We start from the raw sequence: 27,508 nt of genomic DNA, 5'->3' as shown, positions 1-27,508 counted from the left end.
GGGTGTGTTGCTAGCTTTCTAGGACTGTTGTGCTTTCTTTTAATATCCTTTGTTTGACACAGAACATAGGTTGCTCCTGAATGTTTCATTTTTATTTATTGTTCTTCCATGTAAAATAGAAGAAAAGGATTAATTTGGAGTGGTTAGATGCAGAGTTAGATTTTCTGTCTGTATTCAAGGAACAATTTGAACTTTTAAATAACTCATGCACATCATATTTGGCATTATCTAGATAAAAATTTTTCCAGTACAGGGAATATATGAGCAATAAAATAAACAATAAAAGTATAAACACTCCCTTCCTTTTTGCTCTCCGGTTTTCTGTTGGATTAGGAAAATAAAAATGGGCCAGCTGTGTACCAAGTGTGTTCAATTGCTTTACGACTTTGCTGTCTCGGTGAAAACACTGTTGTCAGGTGTGTTGCGGGACATTAGAGAGTGTTTGGCTGAGATCGCTGACTGCCCTTGCCTAAAACGAAAAAATGTTGAAATGAGGTGGCTCTACAAACCTGTTCTTCATCCCTATGAAGAGGAGACTGCCCAAGACTTTCTGCAACACATTGAAAGAGGTGAGACATTTCTGCTTTTGAAAGTGTGTCAGCCAACTGTGTTGAATTGTTTGCTAGAGTTTTTGTTGCTTTGCTTAAGTCTGTGCAGTTTATGGTGAGGTCAGGGAGTTGTGTTACTTTGTTCCTGGTTGTTTTGTTTTTGTGAATAAGGGTGGAACAGAGGAAAACGCTGAAATTTGAAAGTATCCCAAACAATAATTGGGCAGCTGATTCTCAATCCTAGACTTATTGACCAAATCCCTGCATTTAAATGTGCAGAGGTTTACTTACATGTCAGTTACCTTGATTTTTCTTGCCAAAGCTGCCACAGTGCACTGTTATATTTTCATTCAACCATTCTCATCCCTTGGCTGGGTAAGAAGCACAATACCTCTGGGTTCAGTGGTGTACCATGATGGCTCATAATAACTACTGTACAATAATAAGGGCCAAAGCAACTATGGATTACCAAGCACTCTTTTCTTAAAACAAATCTTCACTTTGAGATAATAGTCTTCTCTAGTTCTTCTAATAGATGAACAAAAAAGAATGTTTACTTTTCCAATTTCATACCACATTCTCTCCACACTCATTACTAAAAAGAAGAAAATCCTAATGTTAGGATCTGGGATATCTGAAATTTTAGTAGCAAATGAAAGAGAGTGAGTGAATGAGAGAGAGAGAGAGAGAGAATTTTTATACATAACTAGAAAACTTGTGGGGTTTTTTTATAAAGAAATACATAATGATGAATTTTAACCTTTCAAATTTATACTTACTTTTTCTTTATAAATTAAGTTCAAAGTAGTTTATAGGAAACTCTTAAAATACATATAGGGTTGAAATCTATCATCAATTTTCCCTGCAGTCACTCAGCATTTTATAGTTTCAGAACGCATTAAATCCTCACTGAATTATTTGGAGAACTTTGCTGCCTTCCAGATTATTTTTCCCGTTAAACATATTGGGTTGTTCTTGAGCATGCACTTGATCCAACGGTACTTTGTCAAAAGGCAACTGGACGTTTTTCTTTTTTCCTCAAATGTCCAGTTGCCTTTTGATAGTTTGGGACAACTATCACTTGGATGACTGAGAATCTCCATAGACATTAAGCATGTACTTATTTCCCTTTTTGACTATATGATTCCCATGTGCAGCATCACAAATTCACAATTTCATCAGAGTAAATTTGACAATCTACATGATTTTATTAATGAGATTATGATAACTCCTGTAGGAATAAAATCTTAAATATTGTAAATCTAAATTCATTTAGATTAGATTCATATTCCCTCAGTAAAGACAATCTGAATCCAAAATCAATAAGGACAAATGAAGATGGAGAGAAATTATATCAAGAAGGAAAGGTAACTAAGGGAAGGAAACGATGCTAAGCTATTTTTAAAAAAGAATTAAGAACAAGGAGAGCATCTTTTCAATTGCTCTATCCACTATGTTTTCAAAACACGCATAGAGAATATTTTCATATTGAAGATTTTTTTTCCCCCTTCACTTACTTCTTTTTGGATTCTTCAATATTTTCACTACTTCTGACACAATTCAGAATCTGTTTTTATATTTTTCTTTAAGGTTTTGAAATGTCATCACTTGGCAAGATCTCTTTAGAGGCCTTGAAGACCTTGGCATTTTCAGATCACTCAGGCTTGCAAATGCTTGCTGCTCTCTATTATCTACATATAAGCCAAGACTGTAAGTAATAGGTTATAACAGTGATGGCGAACCTTTTAGAGACCGTGTGCCCAAACTGCAACCTAAAACCCACTTATGTTTCTTCAGGTGCCAGGTGGGTGTGGCCCATTGGGTGGACGTGGCCCATTGGTTGGGCAGGGCTATGGTGGTAACGACAGACTGGGTGGGACTAAAAACTTCAATCAATCAATTCCAACTTTGCGAGATTTTTTTTCCCCACGAGAAGTTGAAATTGATTGATTGATTGAACTTTTTTTTTTTTTTTTTGCACACGGCAGCGGAGACCTAAAGCGAAAAGATTTTATAAAACCCAGCTGAAGGCCTAGCACTGGGGCAATGGTGCACATGCCCACAGAGAGGGCTCTGCGTGCCACCTGTGGCACACGTGCCATAGACTTGCCACCACAGGGTTATAACAAAGCATGTCCTCTCTAGCTGAACATGGATGAACAGGGTTTTTTTTTAATTAAAACATAGACTAATTTAACATTAGAATTTCATTCATGCACAATTATATGGATTATTAGGATTCACAGGGGTTCAAGAGTGTGCTAAGTAAGGAGTGTTAAGGTGGCTGTAGTAAGATAATACAGGTGTAAGTTAAAGCAAGGTGGAATGAGGCATCAGTGCAAATACAAAAGATTTTAGTCAAAGCAGTGGTGGGATTCAGCCAGTTCGCACCAGTTCGGCAGAACTGGTAGCTAATATTTGGTTGCCCAGGCCCAGAATGGATTTCCAGAAGCAGCATCCACACAGAGAACCAGTTGTTCATATATTTGAATCCCACCACTGAGTCAAAGTGAAAATTATACCAGAGAGCAGCAGTCCAACAGATAGATGTCTCGTTTGATAGAAACTAGAGAGCTGAAGAAACTAAGGCAGAAAGAAGAGAAGAGAATCCTGACTGACAAGAGGCCTTTAGATGAGCTGACAATATCACCCTGACCAAATGCTTAAAGTATTTTCTTTGACTTGCATATTGAGAAGTATCAGGGAAAGGGGAGCCTTTGAGTCACAGATCTCTAGGAAGTTTGGTGTATAAAAAGAAGAAAAAAATCATATATATAAAGTGGATATACTAATCCAATTTAACCGTACCATTTTTCTATAGATGTACTTAATTTCATTCTCAGATCAAATCCCACCTTCCTTTCAAGAACTTGAATGTGAGTTCTTCTCACCTCTGCTCTTAAGGAATGGCAAGTTGGTTGTTCAGCTGCCTTGCAGGCTCATTTGGAGGGATCAAAATGTATCACTGATGTGGAATGTTATATCTTGGGACATAATCTTGCTAGTCAGCAGCAGTTTACTAGGGTGGCAAACTTTTAGTTAAATAGGACTTATACTTGCAAAGAGGGGCTTCTTTGTAACATTAAGTCCTTCATTTTCAGGTGAAAGTTAAGATTACAGTTGAAAGGTGCATGCAGACATTCTCAATCTGTGAGGACGGAGTCACGTTGCTCTTATTTCTGTGCTATACTTTTCGCCATAGAATCAGGTGCTTAAAGGATGGAGGGCACACTTTGGCTGGCCTTTTCTTTGGTTTATACACTGGATGTACAGGAGATTAGCGTTCTCTTTCTAGTACAGAAGCTCAAGGGACCATGGAGAAATTTTCTGCCTCGATTCTAGCAACTTGCTCCAATGGAAAGCGTGAAATGACAATCCAATATACTGTGAGGCCTTGCCTTAGAATTGTAGGAGCTGCTACATTAGAAATGGGTGTGTATGAAAGGCTGGTGTGTGGTAGAATGCATTGCTAGTTGCACTGTGTATAAATCAGGAAGGTTTGCATAGGATAGATTGGCGGAAGGCATCTTCTGAAAGCGGATTAAGATATCTCCTAGTTATGACTGCTTCTGTGCTTGAACGCCCACAATTCCAAGACAAAAGCACCAGTGTTCTGAATGTTCAAATATTTCTTCTCATTTTAACAGTAAACATTCAACTGTCCCAAGAGCATTTGGAAACATACTATGCTTTGCTGAAGTCTAATGACTTGGAGGTTCAGCAGATTTCATCTTTATCTCTGCTCAGTTTTTTATTAGAAGGAAATGGTGAGTGGATAACCAAGAATTCTCTTTCTGAGAAAGTTGAATGCAACACCTGCCTAAAATGTGAGTTCTTTTCGACTCTGCCCCTGAAGATAGACAAGTATGTTGAACTGCCCTGCAGAATCATTTGAAGAGAGGAAAAGGCATCAGTAAAGCAGAATATTTTTCTGATTATGGACTAGATTAAAATATACATATTTACCAATTCATTTGATTTTATTTCATTTACATATAATTAAAATGAATAGAGTAAAACTTCTAATTGTGTTGAATAATTTTCCTCGTCCTATTAAAATTGTACTTTGTTTACAGTTGAGTGAAATTTGGGGACAGTAAAACTCAAGATTGACAGGAGCACATATAGCCCTAGGCACTCAGGTTTTTTTGCATCTGAAGTGTGTGGCTGATAATAAATTTGTTAGATTCTTGCCCCAATGAAATGATTTATTTCATAGGAATTCTGAAAGTAGATTGTACTTCCCAGTCAAGTGGAACACATTTCTCTAGTGCTGAGTAATGACAGTGTCTTTTTGCTGTCTTCAGTATTACTAAATACTAAATTTCTTCAGTATTGCATTTTTAAACTTTGTACTTAAGATTAATTACTACCGAATTTATTTTGTATTGAATTTATAATAATGTTTAAGATTATTTGCTGCTATCACCTTCGTTTTCAAACAGTAACCAAGGAGCATGTCATAGAAATGGATTTACTTGAGCCAATCCTAGAGCTACTGGAATCAGATGATATCAATATTCAGGGTAATTCCTGTGCCTGCTTAATGATGCTGGCTGACTCAGGTGAGCAGGGTTCCCAAAAGTCAAGCCTACAGTAATGCTTAAGTTCAGCAACAGTTCCATTTCCTGCAGTTGCATATAGTATCAACCTTGTGAACTCTCAACGTTCCTCTTTCTGCTATGTGTTCAAAATGGACAGTGATTAATATTTTATATGTGTGTGTGTGTGTGTGTGTGTGTGTGTAGCATGTGTATATGTGTGTTATGTATGTGTATGGGTAGATATATACTTTCATTTGAGAACAGGCAACAGAATTGAATCTTTAATGTGGGCCAGTGTGCTTGCAGTAAAAAAAAAAATGACAATAAAGTTTATCTTATCTTATATCCTGGCTTTTCTTTTTGAGCTCTAATCTACATCCATTTAAGTTCCCCTAATTTTATCCTACAAAAACAATTCTATAAAAGAGAAGATGGGTTGGAAAACAGTGGCTGCCGCAAAGTCATTCAGTAAGGTGGTTAAGCGGAGAATCAAAACTAGCTTTCTCTAGCCCAAAATTCAACATCATAATTATTATACTGCACTGATTACAGCTATGGATACTTCTATTCCCCCCTCCCACATAAACACACCTCAATTTGTCTGAAGAACTGTTGAATTATGCAGATATGTACATTTGCGTTATATGGCTAGGAATGTTATTTGCTTCATTTATCTTTAGTTCATCTTGGAGCGCAGAGTAAGATGTATAGGTGCCCATTAGGATGAGATAGCCATGGGCCCCTCAAGATTCTTGGGAGTATTCTTTCTCCCTCCCAAGTAGGCACTGCAATAAATGCCCAGCCCTTTTTTATTGCAACAGTTGCCATAAAATCCATCCTACAGAATCCTGCTGCGCCCAAACAAATGTCACTGTGCAAAATGACTAGCGTCTTAAATATATAAAGAGAAAAGAAGATGGCAGCCTCAAAAGGTTGTTCAGCTTTCAATGCTTGGTACTCAAACCCAAGTTAATCTGACTAACCGGTGTTTGAAAGGTGCTTTAAACCAGGCAGACAAACTGTCTGCTCCTTATTGCTTGCTTCTTCTGTTGCCATACTTCATTCCAGAGGGCACTTCAACTGCTCTCCTCCAGCTTGGCACTTAGGATACATATTTGATATGCTTTGCTTGATTAAAACGTCTGGCCAGTTGTTATCCCAAGGCAACTTGTAGCAATAGTTCTTGTTGCAGGCTTTTAACGTTATTCACTGCACACAAAACCATGGCTTTAGAGTTTAGGACAGGGGTAGGCAACCTTGGCTCTTTTATGACTCGTGGACTTCAACGGCTGGCTCAGGAATTCTGGGAGTTGAAGTCCACGAGTCATAAAAGAGCCAAGGTTGCCTACCCCTGGTTTAGGACAATGTTCAGTCTCTAATCTTGAATGACTGCTTCCAGGCTATCTCCTAACATAGCTAAACTTCCCTGAATTTCTCTTTTACTCTTCTGCTTCCCTCAGAGGCCTGTCGGAATGCAATTGCGGCAGCAGGTGGAACTATACCCTTACTTTCCCTTTCTAAATCTCATGATATTGGCGTTCAACAAAATGCTGTTCAAGCTATTTTCAACCTCACAGGATCAGGTAATGTGGCAGCCGTGATATATTTTGACTATGCCAAATACTGTACAACAATAGTAAGAAAAAGAGAATTAGAGATAGGTTCCATTGAGGACTTTCTGGTAATAGTGGTATTTGAATAATTGTTATAGAACAATTTAGGAAACACAGAAAATCTATACAGCAAAAAGTGAATTTGTGAAGCTGGTTGCTGACTATTAAAGCTTTATTCCATGTGTGGGATCGGGGGGGGGGGAGACTTTTATGAACAATGTATTGTTTTGAGGATGCACTGAATTATTAACATTGTATTGCCATTTTGCATTTTAATAAATACAGTATTTTATATATATATAGTGCAATCATTTCCAGCCACTTCTTAAATAAATCCATATCACATAGAAATGCTACCTCATCAGGACACATTTTTTTAGGACATACAATCCGGATTTTGTTGTCATGCAGAATAAGATAGCCACATTATTTTAATTCTATTTGCAGCTTTTGTGTACATGATAGAAATGAAATAAACTGGCTTTGCTGCAGATACGTCTTTTGGAAGCTGCAGTTTCTTTCATTTTTAAGTATATACTTACACAGCAGTGATAAGATCCAAGCAACTGATTGCAGATGTCATTTGATTGTTGTCTATTCCTTACAGAATGGATCCAAAGGGTTTTGGTTCGTCAAAGTGCTCTCCCAATCCTCACCCGTTTATTAGAGTCTCCTGACACCGAAGTACAGGTAAACTTAGTATCCATCCATCCAGTGAAACTTTTGAAACCGAACAAACTCAGTAAATAAATACTGGTCTGATGATTCTGGAAACATAGTGCATAATGTTAAATTCAAAACTGCCTGACAGAACCTGAATCCTCAATTGAGCTGAAAAGACACAACAAAAGACAACAGTTTCTGATACCTTAGGTCAGGGGTAGGCAACCTTGGCTCTTTTATGACTCATGGACTTCAACTCCCAGAATTCCTGAGCAAGCTGGCTCAGGAATTCTGGGAGTTGAAGTCCAAGAGTCATAAAAGAGCCAAGGTTGCCTACCCTTGCCTTAGATAAAGGTAAAGATTTTTTCCCCTGTTCAGTCATATCTGACTCTAGAGGGCTGTGCTCATCTCCGTTTCTTAGCTGAGGGAGCCATTGTTGTTCCAAGACATTTCCTTGGTCATGTGACCAGCATGGACTATATGCTGAGGCTCATGGAACATTGTTACCTTCCCGTTGACATGGTGCCTATTTAGCTGCTCGCATTTGCATGCTTTTGAACAGTTAGGTGGGCAGGAGTCTGACACCTTATCAATGTGTTTAGTAACCAACTGATATTTAAAATAAAGTTTTATAGATGAGTGAGTCTTTCTATAAGAGATATTTGTGACATCTGAGCACCAAGTGTAGATATTTTGAAAGCAGTTGTGAGAGAGGCCTTAGCAGCTTAAGCAACTGTGGTCTTGTTTCCTTTGTTGCATTTGTTCCAAGGTTTGAAAAAAGTACTTTGGAACAATCCGAGCACTACTTGTTGTTCTTGACTTTTTGTCTGAAATAATCACAGATGGCCATTGCCCTATTTAAATTTTAAGTTTTGAACTCCTATTTGATTTTCTTTCCATCAATATTGCGGTAAGGGAGAATTGTGAAAAAAAGTGATGTGCTCCTCCTTTCCCTTCAGAAGATTTTCTGGCTGTGTGTGTGTGTGTGTGTGTGTGTGTGTGTGTGTTGTATGTTTTATGCGCAAAATGTTTTAAATCCTTGGAATATCTTTAAATCCTTTATCATATAGAAAAATGGGCCTGAACATTTTGCCCTCATCTACTGCAAACCTGTGCCTATAACTATGGGTTAACATGGGAGTAGAAGGTATTTGCCCCCCCCCCAAAGTTGCTGCATTACTGTCTGAAGAAGGTGCCCCAAAGTTTCTTTACACAATCTTCCTTTTTGTACACAATCAAGTAAAGAAATTGGATTTACTGTATTGGGATTAAGAGTAATATTAATAGGAATTCATTTGGGACAACATCAAGGGTCTTCATGTGGAAAATAGAAGTAATTGAGGAAGGCAATAATTTTCATGCTTGTAAGCCTCACAGAATAGATATATGAATTTCAGTCTATCAGCTAATCTTAAGCCCCAATTTATGTAAGACCAGCTCCATCTCAATGGACTGTGGTCACTTTTCCTTTTTCAGAAAGTTGCTACAGAGCCCAACCAGAAACATAGGAAGGAAAATTTCATATAGAATTGCCCCTAGATAATATTGCTGAAGCTTTGGGAGCCATTTTCTTTTCCAGTTCACTTTTCTGTATTTTTTACAGTTTTCTGCAAAGAGTCAAAAGAATATATTTCTACACAGTGGCATGCATTCCCCAAGAATCTGTTGAAAACTGATTTTAAATATTATATTAGCATAACATATGGTCTTTTCTCTCAAACCTCAGCTCTGGTATTAGAATCCTCACATCTATTACAGTCATTTATTTGCTCAAGAGCTGAGCAATTCCATTTATATTCACTGCTTACAGATTTCTCACTTAACCTCCTAGAGCTTTGGATAGGATCCTGAGCTTTTAACTTCAACCATTTATGGTCTTTTATAGGTGTGTGATGGGTTGTTAATACAGTTTTAGAACGTTAGGCCACAAGTGACTCCATCTCAAACTCCTTATATATTTTTCATTTCTTGTGATGAGTCAAATATTCTTACTAAGTTACGTGTTATTCAGAAGTAGACCAGACGACCTGATCTTTATTTTTCCCACCCATCGTAGAATCCGCCAACTCTTGTCTCTTTACTGCATCTATACCCATTTTGTCTACTGTCCTTACAGTACTACAGCTGTGCTGCTCTCAGCAATGTGGCTACAAATTCACAGCATCACAAAGCCATGCTTCACGTTGGTGACAGGTTTCTTCTGCAGACACTCCTTTCTCTCCTGTCTTCAGGTGTGAACAAGGTAAAGCTTGGGATTGTTGGATACCAATCAAGAGTATTGTCTGCCATTTTTCTAGAAGTTGAGTCATATGGGGTTTTTGTCTCCCAAAGGTTATCTTGATTTCAGTGGACTATAAATACGCTTACAATTATATACTCGAATGTCCTTATTTGTATTTTATTTTAAAATACATTTCTTTATGTGGGAATATGAAAAAGTCATAGATGTTGAATGTGGCATCCTTCATGAATTCCTTGGAGCAGCTTTTCCTATTTTAGTATCTTCTGCATGTGCTGAATGTATCCATGTTGGTTTGGGATCCTGGATCATACAATTCATCTGGAAGGTGCATGGTTGAAGAAGACTACCCTAAGAGATCAAACTTTTAAGCTGGGGGTCAAACATTGAAAAAAGAATGCAATCGAATAGGAATAGAATAGAGTAGAGTAGAGTAGAGTAGAGTAGAGTAGAGTAGAGTAGAGTAGAGTAGAATAGAATAGAATGGAATGGAATGGAATGGAATGGAATGGAATGGAATGGAATGGAACGGAACGGAACGGAACGGAACGGAACGGAACAGAATAGAATAGAATAGAATAGAATAGAATAGAACAATAGAATAGAACAGAACGGAACGGAATGGAATAGAATATAACAGAATAGAATGGAATGGAATAGAATAATAACAGAATAGAATAAGAATAGAATAGAATAGAATAGAATAGAATAGAATAGAATAGAATAGAATAGAATAATAAGAATAGAATAGAATGGAATGGAATGAAATGAAATAGAATAGAACAATAGAATAGAACAGAACGGAACGGAATGGAATATAATATAACAGAATAGAATGGAGTGGAATAGAATAATAACAGAATAGAATAGAATAAGAATAAGAATAAGAATAGAATAGAATAGAATAGAATAGAATAGAATAGAATAATAACAGTATAGAGAAGAACAGAACGAAATGGAATGGAATAGAATATAACAATGGAATAGAATAGAACGGAATGGAACGGAATAGAATATAACAGAATAGAATGGAATGGAATAGAATAATAACAGAATAGAATAGAATAATAATAGAATAGAATAGAACAGAACAGAACAGAACAGAATAGAATAGAATAATAATAGAATAATAATAGAATAACAGAATAGAATAATAAGAATAGAATAGAATAGAATAGAATAGAATAGAATAGAATAGAATAGAATAGAATAGAATAGAATAGAATAGAATAGAATAGAATCTTGGAGGAGACCTAAGCGACTGTCTAGCCTCTTCTTAAAAACCTCCAATGATGGAGCACCCACAATTTCTGGAGGCAAGCTGTTCCACTGGTTAATTGTCCTCACTGTTAGGAACTTTCTCCTTAATTCCAAGTTGCTTCTCTCTTTGATCGGTTTCCAACCACTGTTTCATGTCCTGCCCTCTGGTGCTTTGGAGAATAAATGACCTCCTCTTCTTTGTGGCAGCCTCTCAAATACTGAGAGCCTCCATGAATTTGTTCACAATTTAATGCTGTAGTCTGAATCAAGGTTTACAAACATGGTGCTGTTTTCACATGTAATCATACGGATACAAATGCCAGCAGTAACTTTTTTCCCTCTGGGTATTATAGCAATAGCACTTAGACTTACATTCCACTTCACAGTGCTTTATAGCCTTTTCTAAGCGGTTTACAGAGTCAGCATATTGGCAACAATCATTTTACCGACATCCGAAGGATGGAAGGCTGAGTCAACCTTGAGCCAGTGAGAATTTAACTGCCGCACTGGCAATCAGGAGAAGTAGCCTGCAGTACTGCATTTTAATCACTGCGCCACCAGGGCTCCATATAACTTTGTCTTTGCAGCCTTCCTGCAAAGCTCTAAGACAGTGGTTCTCAACCTTTTTAATGCCGTGACCCCCAACCGGTTGTAAGTCGAGGACTACTCAACTGGTGCAGCACCGTTCGCAGAATGGGACTTTTGGTGGGCTCAGCAGGGCAGAGACAGCCCGGACAATTCCTATTGGCTTTTGAAAGCCAATAGAATTAGACTCTACTCAAGAGAGTCTATTCTATTGGCTTTCAAAAGCCAATAGAATAAAAGGGAGTAGCACACCTAAGGAAAAGGGGGGAAAAAATGGCGGACTGCGTTGTTTGGCGACCCCCGTGAAATGGTCGTTCGACCCCAAATGGGGTCCCAAACCACAGGTTGAGAACCACTGCTCTAAGACATGGACGGTGATTTTATGACTGGAGTTGGTGGAAGAAATGATTTGGTCTTTGGAGAGGTGTGGGGAAGATTTCAGGATTTTTAAGGACTTTAAGGATTTATTTAATCTACCTACAAAAGCTACTCTCTCACACATGTAAAACACTGATGGTATAGCCTTAAAATTTCAAAGCTGGGCTATGTTGCGCCAGAGAATCTTTTTACATTAAATATTTCTTACATTTGAACCCTATTCCATCAAGTATCCTAGTGATAAAGTGTTTAAATAAAAGTAACATGAATCTGCCAGCTTGAAAACATTTAGATTATTTTTATAGACAAGAGTGCTTTTTCTCACCTCCTGATTTGCTTGTTTCCTTCAACTAGATTTCAAACCAAGCTTGTATTTGTCTCAGGAATTTAGCCACAAATGGTAAGTAGAGACCTAACATGGTTGTAAACCATGTTTACAACCAACAGACCGGTACCCCAGTCATACAGAACAGGAAATGTTTTTCCCCATGTTATTTTGTACTGTGCCTAGTCTTTGGAAAGAATGTCCATAGTTTTTTGTTTACTCTGTGAAGTAGGAAGAACATTATATTTTGATTTCATGCACACCTGTTGTGTTGGAGCTTCTTCTGGTTTAATAAAGCTTGCTGTAATGTACCAGACCAGTCAGGCAGGTTTAGAGAAGAACAGCCCACTTATTCTAAGTCCACCTATAAGAATTTCTACATGATCTAGGGCAAGGGTAGGCAACCTTGGCTCTTTTATGACTCGTGGACTGCAACTCCCAGAATTCCTGAGCCAGCCATGCTCAGGAATTCTGGGAGTTGAAGTCCACGAGTCATAAAAGAGCCAAGAGTGCCTATCCCTGATCTAGGGCGATTTTTCTCAGAAGTCCTCTATTCATTTAATATTAAATGTATAATATTATAATAACAAAATGGTAAGATTGGCTTGGTACATGACATGCATTTCTAGCACGGATGAATTGGAAAAAATATTTTATCAGACTAGACGAGTTTCATACTAAAAATTAGAAGAAGCTGACAAAAAAGTGTTTGGTGATAAACTGTCCCTGAACTTGCAACTACTCTATGTTATTATGTTATTATAATGCACTTATTCCTCAGGGTTTGTTTAAATCCAAATTGCTCTAGCTAGAGCACTGCAAAGTCATTAATACAGATTACAGCTGCCGAGTCACACTCTTTATCATCCTAAACTCCCCCAGCTGTATGCCTTTAAACTAAATAAAAATTAGTTTCAATGCTACTTTTTCTAACAAGAAGCTGCAATTAGTCGCATACACTATTAGATAATTCTTGAGCAAAAAAAGTCACCTATCAGATCATTTGGGTGAGGAAAAAAAGCAGCGATCCCATCAAAAATATATAACATTGACAGAAATTTGAAGAAAAAATGATTTCCTGTAATAACAGCTCTGCAAATCTTTTAGAAGAGATGCCTTGTAATGCATGGAAATGTGAACAAAGCACCTCTTCTCCGATCAGCAAAACATACATATGGGGAAAAAGCAAAATAGGTTTCTTTGTTTGGTGCCCTCAAGTCAGTCTTGACTCTTGGCAACTGCAGCATTCTTGGCAAGATTTCAGAGGTGATTTGCCACTGCTGTCTTCCTGGAACTGAGGACCGGCCCAAGACACACAGCTGGCTTTGTGCCTCATGTGGAACTAAAAGTCACAGTCTCATGGTTTACAAGTTGGTGCCTCAACCTGAACACCGAACTAGCTCTGCTTAGTAGGTTTATCTCAGGGGTCTTCAGGCACGCTGGCTGAGGAATTCTGGGAGTTGAAGTCCACAAGTCATAAAGGGGCCAAGTTTGAAGACCCCTGGTTTATCTGATGATAACACCACCACCACCCCTGATTCAGTGGGGTTTGCATTTGATTTCTGATGGATGAAATATCTGAGAAAAGGACCTTGTCTTTATTTTCTTTGGTCCTAAGTAAAGAAGCACTACTGTAAGATTTCTCTTAGATTTTCTTGGATTCTTGCCACCTGGCGAGCAGTGTCCTTTATAAATCTTTAGTCCAACTTTCTATTAACCTTTCTATTTTTCAAAGGTTTTTTTTTTTTTTTTTACTTCTTGCACTGGATAGAGTAATGGATTTACAGGGTACTTAATGATAAAATTTAACAGAAAATGGCATTATACTGCAAACAAGGGGCAACATTACTTTTTCACAAAGATTTTTATTTGTGGGAGAAATGCACACTAACACAGATGTTTTGCAGAAGAGTTGAGCAGTTCACTTCCTCATTGATGAAGCAGTGATCTCTAACTGGATTCTATAACGCTATAATCGACACATTTATTAGTATAGTTCAGTCTGTTAAAGTCTGTACATGAATTCAAGTCCAATTTCCCATCTTGGTACAAATTCAGGCAGTGCGTTTAAACATCACCAGTCCTGTTTAAGGCCTAAAATGTTACTTTTGTGCTTTTACTGCAAATAATTTCCTGCAAAGCTTCAAGCCCTTCACTCCCCAGGTTCTTATTTAGATTTGACTTATCTAGTGGTTCGCAGAGGTGGCGAACCTGTTTCAGTGCTGGATTGAGTTGGTGGTTAGCAAACACGTGAGGCAGGGGTCACATGCCAGTGTAACTGGGGCCATACTACTGAAAGCCCTGAGTCTCCATCAGACCTCCTCTCCCCCACTCCCGAACACTTTTGACGAATGCTAAAACTTTTCTTCAACATTTATTAACCAAATCCAGATATTGCCTTTCTAATTACTGTAGCTGAAAGAATATAGGTAGACCTTTACAAACAGCTTGTTTAGTAGCCATTAGAACAGGGCTTTTCAACCTTTTCACCCATTGTACCACTTTTAGGATATGGCAACATCTGAGTACCACCAGTCACCTAGCGAGGTGTGAAAAACTTGATGACAAAAAAGGGGGGGGAAAGGAATAAAGTACAGGTAGTCCTCGACTTACAACAGTTGCTTAGTGACTGTTTGAAGTTACAATGGCACTGAAAAAAGTGCCTCCCAAGCCACAACCGAGCAAGACACCTACCTGCCCACCTGGCCGCGCTCTTCCTCCTATCCGAGATTTTAATTGTTGTGAGAATTTCTATTGAGGATTGGCAGCGGAGGAGGTTTTTATTCCTCTTGTCTGCTGGGTGGTTGCAGCAGGTTTGGGTCACTTCACATGACCCTGGGACACTGTGACCGTCATAAATATAAATAAGTTGTCAAGCATCTGAATGTAAATCACAAGACCCTGGAGATGCTGCAACATTCCAGCTGATCGGTGCTTCTTCTGGGCTCAGCAGAAGTGCCAGGATCAGCACCGAGCTCCAGCTGGAGCCTGGTGCTGATCCTGGCGCTTCCGCTGAGCCCTGACAGCCCTGCAGCTCCAGCCATCTCTCAATCAGGCTTATGCAGAGCTGCCACCGGTTCAGCTCATTCCCCTCCCCAGCTACCAGTTTTCTAGGATGGTCATGTACCAGCTGCCAGGTGCCAATGTACCACACGTCGTACCCGTACCACTGGTTAAAAAGCCCTGCATTAGAAGATTCAATACACTGAAAAAGTGACTTATGACATTTTTCACACTTAACGACCCTTGCAGCATCCCCATGGTCACGTGATCAAAATTCAAACGCTTGGCAACTGACTCATTTGTGATGGTGTGTATGATTTGTCGTGTATCTCCTTGGCTTTGAATAAACTTTCTGTGTTCCAGTCCATGCCAGGAGGGGGCGTGACTGCTTTAAGCTTTCTTCTGATGATAACAATACTACCTGGGCTTCTAGGGAGATCAGGACCAACATGGTTTGATTATTTTGATCAGAGGCTAGCTTTTTTTTTAATCAAGTTTGGTTTGTCTTTCTGTTGGCTTTTCATGAAACAGAGCTCAGGATCTAACCACGGCATTGATATTACATAGAATTGCTCAGTTTCTAGGAGATAGATGAACTAATTTGATTCTTTTAAACTTGGGTGATGTGCACAGACAAGTTTTCTTCTGTTGCAGAGTTTGTTCTGACCAGTCTTGTTGCTATGCAAATCCAGTCCCGTCTTCTCCCTCTCTTGACATTTAGCAATAAAGAGATTCAGCAGAATTCAGTAATTCTCCTCCAGATATTATCCCAACATCCAGGCAATCAGGTACATATTTTCTTAATATTAGTGGCCTTTGGATCGATTAAAAGCATTTGTGATAGGACAAATAGATGTCCAAACAGGCATGCTTCATATATCTATATGAGAGGAAGTGTTTACAATTTATGTTATTCAGAGGTATAATAGTTCTTTTGATATTTTAATTCATAGAATTTTATCGGGGGGAATGGGAGAGAGTCCAGTTAACAGGGTTTTTATTCATAACCCTTCTGTATTTTTCTACCATATTTCCATCTCCCTAACTGAGATGGAACCTTTTTCTTCTACTTTCCTTATTACTCAGATTCAGTATGGTTTACTTGATTCCACACTATATTTTATCTTTAGCATCTTTAACTTTAACTTTATTTGCATATAGGTTTCCTTTCAAATAAAGAATATTTCCTATTAAAAAAATACCTACTTTGGTGGGTCAATAGCCCTCTTCTTCCTGCTGCTTATTTAGACCCTTTATCTCTCCCAGTTTTCAGCTGGGATTTTTTTTCAGGTTGACAAGTTAATGGCAGAACTCTTTTTGTTGGATTCATGATCTGTTTCAGTCATTACTACTGCATAGGTAGTCCTCGACTTACAACAGTTCATTTAGTGACCGTTCAAAGTTGCAACCGTGCTGGAAAAAGTGTCTTACGACCAATTTTCACACTTACGCCCATTGCAGCATCCCCAGGGTCACATGATCAAAATTCGGACAGTTGGCAACTGACTCATATTTATGACGGTTTCAGTGTCCCGGGGTCACGTGATCACCTTTTGCAGCCTCCTTTCAAGCAAAGTCAACGGGGAAGCCAGTTTCACTTAATGACCGTATTACTAACTAAACGACTGCAGTGATTCACTGTGGTAAGGTCGTAAACTAGAGCAAAACTCGCTTAAGAAATGTCTCACTTAACAATGGAAATTTTGGGCTCTATTGTGGTCGTAAGTCGAGGACTGCCTGTAGTGGAAAAAGCTATACAAGATTGGATCAAACCTTGAATAATTGGTGCTCAGTGGAAGTATTTATATTGCTGTTTGTTGAATTAACCAGCTGTAAGAATAGCACCACTCACTGGCTTTTTTATTGCTTAACAATTTAATAATGGCACACTTCCCCCCCCCCCAAGCTGGGTATTATTGCACAGAGATGCTCTGCCTCCCCCCTGCCCCCCCGCCCCATCTGTGATGATATTGGGCAACATTGGCTCTTTGGTGCAACATTACTTTGCACCTGCAGCTGAATTATACCAGTTTTACAGATTTGGATTAATCCCAGGCATACTGTTATTGCAAAGTGCTCTTCTACTGTATTTTAAGCACCGTGTTTTAATCTTTGCAGGATGCCCTGATGTCTGATGAGATGCTGCAAGCTTTGGGGGAACTGTTGCTTACCTGGAGAACAGACCCAGTAATTGTTGGTCATATGGCTTGCCTCCTCAAAAATCTCAGCCTTTCTAAAAACATACAGGCGAGTTTCAAGTAACTTTTCATAATTTTGCATATTGATCCAGAGGTTCAGTTCACAATTCAGCCACCTGAGTGATATTATATGAAAATGTTAAGCCTTTGCTGAATTCTCAACAGATATTTCTGATAGCATACGTGGAATTGGTACGTTATTATTCATTCAAACTGTATTTTTTTTAATTGAACATTTTCAAGATGTTATTTTTAAGACTCACTTCTTTCATAATTTATAACTAAAAGACACACCTGTTCCACTGTAAGGAAATACTATGACCATTTTATATACTGTTCTCTACCATATCTAAAAATTGTTTATTTATTCTCAACCTATCTAGAAAACAAATCTGTGATAATAACATGCTTGAACAAAAAGAATTTTTGGAGTTACCCAGTGCCTAAAAGATTATAGATTCAATGCTCTGTCGCTATCTCTGGACATTACTTTCCAAAGGCAGAGTATTGATAAGAAGTTTACCTCTAGTTCTCATCTCTGCTCCTTTAACATCCATTTAACTGAATTGATTTATATAGGAAAAATACTCCCCTATATTCTTAAGATAGTGGAAAGCCATTACTTTAAAATGTACCTAGAATGATACTAGAAATTGATTTAAAATTCAGAATAAAATACTTATTTCTTATTCTTGCTGCTGTAGTTTGAATGAACTAATTAGACTACAGTATATACTGTATTATGGTCACCCTGTATTGATCTCAGATTTGACTACTGCTGTCACTGTGGAATGGATTTGTGTAATGGACATTATAGCAACCACTGGAAAATCTGTAGCAATGGATTTTACACATGCTCAATTTCCTGGAGAGCAGAACAGGGGTATCAAATTGCCAGCCAGCAGGCCGGATGCATCATCCAGAAGCTGCGCCCATCCCATTGCCGGCAATGGCAAAACTGTCCCGATACATTGCGTGACGTCGCGAGTTTGACATGTCTGCTGTAGAGAATTATTAAAGCTAAACTGGTCCGATCAATTTTATTTGAAAATCCTTATGATGCTTTAAAAAAAAGTAGTTTTATAGTGAAAAAATGCAGAGTATCAGAGTGCTAAATAAATTGTGCAATGTAATAGTTCTTACAGTATTTAAACAAAATGTATAGAAGGAAAGAGAGTTTACATTATCAAACAATGCACTGACCTGCATGCTTTCTACTCATGTTAATCTCTTCACCTATTTTTATAAAATGTTGTAGATTTCCTCAAATCTGCTTTCTGAAGTTTATGAGTACCAAATGCAAAATGGGCCTAAAAATATTGGAGAGCTCGTATTTGGAATTAATAAAAGAATTTAGAGGCAACTTATGCCATAAATGTTTTAAGAAAGAAAACAATGCTACCGCAGACGGTTATTGCAGACATATGGATTTCTTGTATGCTATTCTCTATCCGCCATTCTGCATCCTTCTACCAGATTCTAAAATAACTTCAGTGTTGATTGGGGCAGAGGCAAAGTTTAGCTTAGTTGATTTTTGAATGGATCTGATATATGCCATAAAACTGCCGTGATGCTAATTTTTATAGCTTGAAATAGGTTTACAAGACTGAAATAGTATCTTCTCTATATGATTTACAGAAAATCCTAGAAAGTCCATGCATCAAAGGCCTTCTTCAAGCTATCCACAGTGCCCATGTACTAGATGATTCCCTTTTCTATGTGATATCTTGTCTTGCTGAACTGGTGAAGCATGGTAAGGAGATTTTAATTCTTTTTTTAATAATATTTTATTTATTTCCCAATTTTACATTTAAGTATTTAAAAAGCAAAATGGTGGCTGAGTTAATCAATAGTTCGATAACATATAAAAAATCTTTAGTACAAATTTCAAGTTACAACATCAAATATTTCCTCTCTTTTTCCCTTAACATCTACTGTCTCGTATTTAAGCTAATACAGTTCTTATTATATCAACTCAGTAAAAACATCATTATTACATTTATCAATAATTTTTTAGCTTATACATATCTTAATTACTTTTTACATTCAAACTTCATAAACAATCCATATCCTGTTATTAATTTTCTCCCATTTTTTAGTTTCCCATCAATATTCCAATTTAACATTTGATATTTATAATTTTCAGGCTTTAGGTAACCAAAATTTCCCTTATCTCAATTCATAACAGAATCTAATATTCAAAATACATATTTTATCTATTTGAATAGTCTTGTTCTATTTTCTAAAAGTTATCTATTTCCCACCATATTAAATCATCTACTTAATAATACAAATGATGAACCAAAACCATTATATGTATTGTCTGGGTTAATCAATAAATCAAACATATTCATAATAATTATTTTTTTTCTTTTAGGTCTAATTTTTAAATATTAAACAGATAAAATCCTTATTTTCAACTAATTTCCAAATATTTTAAAACTAATGACCAAAATTCCCCTTATCTCAACTTCTCCCTTTAACTCTCTAATTAATAATGTGAAATCCCCTCTAATAAATCAAAACCCCAATTTTCTTCAGCCTTATTCTGGCTTTCTTCCTTTGCCAACTAGCCTTCCATAACAGTGCTTTCAGATCGTCAAATAGATCTCCCTCTATTATTATATATGTTATTTGAAATAAGGGAGACCTTTTAGTTGCCATTTTTTTGGGAAGGACTAGCCCATTTGTATTCATTAAATTGTCTCCCTATTATTCTAATTCCCCATGATTGCCCTGATATGTTTATCTTCCATTTAATCTGTTCTTCTTTCTCAAATTTCTTCTGATTTATATAGAAAGTCTTTCCCATTTTTAGTGTTGTCATTCCCTTTTCTGGATTTTCCATTAACTGTATTTGGTGGTCAATTGAGTCCTCTGTCTTAATATTTGATTGTTCCACTTCTTCTGTTATCTTCTGCGTTGTTAGTTCTTTGGTTGTAGTCAAAGTTTGGGTTTGTGTATCTAAGCTGGCATCTTGTTCTTTTACGTTAGGTCTTATTTTATCACAAGCTGAAAGAATGGTTTCATTTATTGTTTCAACATGGAAAGGCTCTTTTCCTGGTCTTCATCCATATTCTTTTAATAATGTGTTAAATTGAGGACTTTAAAATCAGACGTTAAAAATATTTTTATAACTAGGTATGGGACCTCTCTTTCACATGTTTATAGATAGTCTTTATAGTAGAAGTCGTTTGTCAAGCAGGATTTTATAGTCCAAGGTATTTCATCATTTCGTATAGTAACCAATGTTCCTCAAAAAAAGAGATAGGAAGGGAATTCCTCACATATAACACTGAAAGTCAGTAAAGGTTTACATTCATAGTTCAAGTAGGCCAGCTATGCCACCCAGATGTTCTCTTTACAGCCGAGTTTCTCACAGGTGGTACCAAGGTCAAAAGAGTCTTATCTAAAGTCTGGGCTTCGAGCCAAGACTCTTTTAGGAAATAACAAGTTGTAATACCACACTTCGCCACAAGATGTCACCGATGCTGTTTAAAGTTTTTTAAATCCAACATTTTTACAATCCTTTTTCCAATTATATTTATTTTTTGTAGATAAAAACAAAAGTCTCCAATAAAAATAAGAAAAGTTTTGGTCCCCAAGTTTCAGGAATATATAAATCCAATTAGGTTAAAATTGTTCTTTTAGTGCTTTAATTCCCCTCCGCTATTCTTAGAGGGTGGGATAGAAATTCCCTTCCCTCTCTCCTCACAGGGGGAAAGATACTTTGGGCAGCTTTTATAGGAAAAGAAAATACTTAGGATAAAGAGAAGATCGGATCTCACCCAGTTTCATCCACGTTGCTTTAGAATCGCTTCATGGTGAGTTTGACTTCGGCTGCCTGCAGCCTAGTGACAAGCCATATTACTATGGCCAGTCTTCCTCTGCTGGTTTGGAGGGCTGCTCTGGATTGAACAGAAGGGCTGCTGCCCTCCCATGATCAAGTGGGGGTCCCCTCCTTGGTCGTCGCCCCTACAGGGCGACTTTCAATGCTTTCCAGGGTCTATTGGAGTAAAAATATAAATAGAATTATATTTAAATTTAATTTAAATAGGAGAGCCAGCTTGGTATAGTGATTAAGGCACCAGGCTAAAAACTGACAGACTGTGAGACCTACTCCCCACCTCAGGCACAAAGCCAACTGGGTGACCTTGGGCCAGTCACTCACTCTCAGCCCTAGGAAAGAGGCAACAGCAAACCACTTCTGAAATCTTGCCACTTGCCTGGAATCAGCAATGACTTGGAGGAATTAATAAATAAAGCAAACATAATTTAAATAGATTTTCTTCTCTATATACAGAAATCAATTTTAATCTCAACAAACTCAGATTTCACTCACTAACAAAAATATTTAGATTACCAAAAAATTCTAAAGTGCTTCTTGGTTTTAAAAGGAAAAGTGTAATATTTGCTTGGATGCTCTTTTTTTTTCCCTTTAAATATCTTTTCTCAATGATTTATCTCACAAAAATTACGTCTTTTTTAAACTCACCTCAGCTTATAAAATATACATATATTTAGAGGGAGTCGGCAACACTTTGAAGAGAATGTATAAAGTACAGGAAGTCCTCGACTTACACAGTTCATTTAATGAACGTTCAAAGTTACAACGGCACTGGAAAAAGGGACTTATGACCATGTTTCACAGTTACGATCTTTCCAGCATGCCCATGGTCACGTGATCAAAAGTCAGATGTTTGGCAGCTGGTTCATATTTATGACCGTTGCTTGTGCCAAGGTCATGTGATCTCCTTTTGCGACCTTCTGACAAACAAAGTCAATGGGGAAGCCAGGTTCACTTAACAACTGGGTTACTAATTTATCAACTGCGGTGATTCATTCAATAACTGAAGCAAGAAAGGTCGTAAAATGGGGCAAAACTCACTTAACAAATGTCTGACTTTATTTTGGGCTGAGTTGGGGTTGTAAGTCAAGGGCTACCTGTATTGGACAAATCATAAAACACTTTGGGACTGAACTTTCCATTGCTAAGCAATGTAGACCTCAAAGCATGACATGATATGACCATACCACTTAGCAACGACAATCCTGGCACTCCCCACTGTGGTCCTGCAAAGGTCACTGGATGTTATGTGACCCCAAGTGGCTCACAAACAGGTGTAATTGCAGAGCAACTTGCAACTTTCCCTGCTGACTTCCCTATTGACTTTGCTCAGGACAGGGGTGGGGAACCTAGGCTCTTTTATGACTTGTGGATTTCAACTCCCAGAATTCCTGAGCCAGCCATGCTGGCTCAGGAATTCTAGGAGTTGAAGTCCACAAGTCATAAAAGAGCCAAGGTTCCCCACCCCTGGCTTATGAAAAACTAGTAGGAAAGGTTGCAAATGGTGCTCCTGTGACCATCATAAGTGCAAGCCAAGTGTTCAGATTGTGATCACATAACCACGGAGGTATTGAGATGGCCGGAACTTTGAGGACCGATCATAAATACCACTCAGTCAGTACTGTCGTAACATCAAACAGTCATGAATGAGTGGTCATTATACAAAGACTATCTGTAAGATTGGTCCACCTATTTAGTATTCTCTAAAGCAGTGTTTCTCAACCTTGACAATTTTAAGGCATGTGGACTTCAACTCCCAGAATTGCTGGCTGTGGAATTCTGGGAGTTGAAGTCCACATGCCTTAAAATTGTCAAGGTTGAGAAACACTGCTCTAAAGTCAAATTAGCATCCTTGGACACCAGCTTAATCCACCATAGGCAAATTCCATCAAGTAATTCCTCTGTCAAATCATAGGAAATATTCTGCCAAATTTTGAATTAATCAGATGCCATCTTCACTACTGTGGCTAGTTCTGGGAACCACATTTTGAGAGAGAGATTACAGACATTGAAACCGGAAAGGGCAACAAGGTGACTAAGTCTTATGAGGCAACTGGATATGGTCCCTTTAGAGAAGAGATGCCTGAGGGAAGCGTAATAGTCCTTCTTACCATACGTACATGAATGGATGCTGCACAAAAGTCCAAGACCTATTCTTTACCACTCCAGAGTGTGAGACATGGAATAATGTTCCCAATATCCTGTTCCTAAGAAAAGTTTCCATTTAAATGCTAGGAAAAGCTTCCTCATGATAAGACCAATTGAACAATGATACCAATTACTGAGGGAGATGGTGAGCACCCTTTGCTGAATGTGTATAAGGAAAGGCTACGCATCTTTCCGTTCAGGATGTTTTAATTTCTCCACTGATTATGATTTGAGAGGCCTACTGAGTATTTGACTCCGTAATTCAATATATTTACTTCAAATCTTGTACAGTCTTTCTCTGTTCTGTTGGAGGGGGGGTCTGTTCATTTGTCTATTAACTCCTTATTACATCTTTCTTTCTACTATTAGAAGGAGCCACAGTGCATATTGTAGCATTGATGGATGAACCATGGATAAATCATTTGGTGAAATTAGCTAACGAGGTGGAACAAACCGAGCTTTCGTTCCAAGCTGCCTTTTTGATCAAACACTTCGTAAGGCATGGTATGTATCAACAAGGAGTCTGATATTTATATTTTCAGCCTAATGATCAGCCTAATGATGACAAGTATTGGGTTAAAAAAAAAGAGGACAACAGCTTGAGCCTTGAAGTGCAAATCCTTTTATTTATATTTAGTTTTAAATCATTCTCAGAGCATAATGGGATTCTGAAAGACTTATTAAATGAATGGATTACAGCTGGATGATCATCTATTTTCTTCTGATATACTAATAATGTAAATATAATTGACTACAAGCAGTTATTTTGTGGCTGACCACACTTGGCATCCTTGCCTTGGGCTCTTATTCTTCTAATTTAAATATGAAAATTTGTTTGAGAGAGTGAAGCAAATGATTCCAACACAGCAATTAACAAACATTTTGCACCATAATAGAATCTTCCATAAGGGAAAAATCCTGTTAAATATGCAATCACTGCTCAAACATTAATAGATTTACTGCTGCAACTTGAAGTGATATTTAATTTGAAAAATCATTGTGGCATGAAACTTCTTTAAATCCCCCCTCTTAAAATAATGCATTTATTATTACACATACACAATTAGTACACATACTAATTGTGACTAGAAGACAGTCACTACACAATTATGTAGTATTATCGCTGTGCTTTAATTTCCAAGAAGATGAAGTTCTTTAGGAGATTTAACACTTGTATTTTTATTTTACAAAATAAAATTTAAAATGAATTAGCAGAGCTCTGCTTGCTGTCATTTATGACTTTATAGAAAACTACATTTATAAATTTTCAATGTTAAAATACTCTTAGCTTAACAAATTAGTAACCAGAAAAGCAAGCAGGGGCAGTCATCATAAGCAGAAAGACATCATTATTTTGATTTAATAGTGCAGTGTAATTAATGGATTCTGTTCTGTATTTTTTTTCCTGTTCTCCATATCAATTGCATAGAAGAGGTAGTGACTCTGTTGAAAACTCACATGAACCAGGTTCAGCAATATCTGATGAAGTATCTTATTCACCGGGAGATTCGTTTTCAGCATTTAGGCATAACCACTCTCTGCGCATTACAGAAAGGTGTGGACTACTATGATCTAAAAAATCTCTATAAATCTTTCAGATAAAATAATGGTTCAAATTAAACCCCAGGAGTTTTATGCAGTGTCTAGCATAATAACTAGGTTCACCGGAATTTACCAGGATTTGAGTCCTGACTGCTTCTAGTAATGTACAGTAAACAAACTCCAGCTTTATAAAGTTCTGATTAAAAGTTAATCTCTTTTCACTGATATTTTCATCAGACTTGTATAGAAGTTCATTTTCATTGTCACACATTTTATGCTTCTAAAAATTATTTTTAGAAAAGGAGCATCAATAATCTCATAATTCTAATTCCCTGAATTTTTTCCAACTATTTTTATTAGCAGCAGTAAAGGACTCAAGATGTACCCTTGTAGGGTATTGGTAGGGGAAGACCTAAGAGAGTGAAACCAAGCCAAAGTCCCAAAGTGCAACATATAAGAGGTCCAGCTAGAACAGTGTTTCTCAACCTTGACACTTTTAAGGCATGTGGACTTCAACTCCCAGAATTCCACAGCCAATATTGCTGGCTGTGGAATTCTGGGAGTTGAAGTCCACATGCCTTAAAAGTGTCAAAGTTGAGAACACTGAGCTAGAAGATGAAATTCAGAGAGTTATTTTTGACAGAAGGTCCAAAGGCAAGCTTGGATCACCATAAGAGATGAATTTGGTTCATCCTTATAAGTACTGTAGAACCCTTGTGATTGAACAGCTGAAAGTGGAAGGCTGGCTGTTGGAAATGAGGCACACAAGAATGCCTGAAATTTGTCATATTTTTGACTGAGAAAGAGAACAGGTTCTCTTTAGGCTTGTTGAACAGATGAATGATGAATAAGAAACAGGAATATGCACGAATTCCCTAAGAGGATCTTGAAAAATCAGAACATCAAAGCAGGTATTAAACATCAATAATTGAAAGTTAGCCTATATTTCATGGTGTTACTAGAACTTTATAGATAGAATGTACATCCTTAGACAATACCATCAATCTAATGTCAAATAAATTTATGGACAAATGTAAAAAGATGTAAACTTCTGCAGTCTAATACCTGAATACCTTCTGTCTTATATTAAGATCCAGACTTTTTGGCAGCATTCAGTAGCAGTGAACTGAAGAAGCACCTTGATGAAATCTGTCAACAGACTGAAATTATGCAAGAACTTCTCAGTGTTGCTATTGGACATATGGAGGCATGAGAGACACTTCCAGCCTGCATATCATTAGCCAACATGGGGACCATTAGCCTCTGAATAGGCGGCTGAGCTAAGATATTGGCATCTTAGGTTTAATGGATCAGCCTTGGGTAAATCCACAATAGCTACATACAGAAATTATGATGCTCGTTATTTGGGTAGAAATTAAAGGGACATTTCACCCATCACGAGGCACGTAAACAGACTCCATTGAAAATGATTGGGTTTGTGATTATATCAAAAATTTGCCATGTTTGACTTATCTCAGATGGCTGATTCACATATACTGTAACTGTTATTTTGATGCATTCATGGACCAGTCTTAAAGATAGTTCTACTATACAGATGCAAGACAGATGGAACAATCTAAACAATCAAACAATCTAATTCTGTTATACAGATGATGCAATTTTGTACCATTCTTGCTGATTTGTAATCTGCAGATCTCTGCAGATTCGGATTATCCATCTTGCCTTGGAATTAACTTTGGCAATATTCTTATTTTAATAAACTGTGATTTGATTGTTTTAACAGCTTTGAAATGGGGGAAAAAAATCTCCGCTAGCAAATAATTATGTGCACGTAGGTTTTCAAGACAAATTTGTGACGTTTTTATGAAAATGGGCATTTCTAGAAAAATGTATATTTATGTAAAATGTTTGTTGTTGTGACTATTTTAAGATGCTACTTTTAAGATGCTACTATTTTAAGATGCTGTATGTTTTTATATAGGCAGGAATGAGTCTTCTCCTCCCTGGGTCATTAACTGATACTTCAGGGAAGGGAGCTGGAGCATTCCCATCATATTAGAACGGTGGTTCTCAACCTGTGGGTCGGGACCCCATTTGAGGTCGAACGACCATTTCATGGGGGTCGCCAAACAACGCAGTCCGCCATTTTTTCCCCCTTTTCCTTAGCTGTGCTACTCCCTTTTATTCTATTGGCTTTTGAAAGCCAATAGAATAGACTCTCTTGAATAGAGTCTAATTCTATTGGCTTTCAAAAGCCCATAGGAATTGTCCAGGCTGTCTCTGCCCTGCGGAGCCCGCCAAAAGTCCCATTCTGCAAACGGTGCTGCACCAGTTGAGTAGTCCTCGACTTACGACTGGTTGAGTAGTCCTCGACTTATGACCGGTTGGGGGTCGCGGCATTAAAAAGGTTGAGAACCACTATATTAGAACATGTTGAACAGGCAGAAATAATTGGAGATAGGTGATTCCATCAATGACAATTGTTGAATCCAAAGGTTTCTAAGTGCGTATTTGCATATTTGTATTAAAGTAGAAAGTAAGTAGAAAGATCTTCTGGAGGACATGGGGCTATCTATCAAAGAGGATATAAGGTACCTAGTTGCCCAAAGAAACCTATTCAGAACCTGTTCCTATACGTATGTGCATATGCTCAA

The 27,508-nt window shown here is 37.6% G+C and overlaps 1 protein-coding gene across 4 annotated transcripts; it reads left to right on the top strand.

Annotated features, from left to right (window-relative positions):
* The first annotated feature begins 9 nt into the window (after nt 1–9).
* On the top strand, nt 10–27,028 carry LOC120298979 (vacuolar protein 8-like). 4 transcript variants are annotated; one of them, XM_039323300.1, is made up of 14 exons: nt 10–569; nt 2,139–2,258; nt 4,196–4,315; nt 4,994–5,113; nt 6,553–6,675; nt 7,313–7,395; nt 9,485–9,610; nt 12,185–12,230; nt 15,813–15,946; nt 17,277–17,405; nt 18,995–19,109; nt 23,721–23,855; nt 24,781–24,906; nt 25,985–27,028. In XM_039323300.1, exons 1-14 carry the CDS (start codon nt 344–346, stop codon nt 26,104–26,106), a joined length of 1,725 nt encoding a protein of 574 aa, XP_039179234.1. In that variant the 5' UTR covers nt 10–343; the 3' UTR covers nt 26,107–27,028. The 4 variants fall into 4 exon arrangements, with proteins under 4 accessions (XP_039179234.1, XP_039179224.1, XP_039179242.1 ...); XM_039323290.1 differs by having other exon boundaries at nt 4,196–4,375; XM_039323308.1 differs by lacking the exon at nt 2,139–2,258 and having other exon boundaries at nt 4,196–4,375.
* The last annotated feature ends 480 nt before the right edge of the window (nt 27,029–27,508 follow it).

The sequence above is a fragment of the Crotalus tigris genome, unplaced genomic scaffold (genome assembly GCF_016545835.1).
Source record: "Crotalus tigris isolate CLP2741 ecotype Arizona unplaced genomic scaffold, ASM1654583v1 scf7180000017611.44802233496:7321179, whole genome shotgun sequence".
Taxonomy (NCBI): domain Eukaryota; kingdom Metazoa; phylum Chordata; class Lepidosauria; order Squamata; family Viperidae; genus Crotalus; species Crotalus tigris.
Note: the sequence above shows the minus strand (reverse complement) of the source record. Positions and strands in the feature narration are given on the sequence as shown.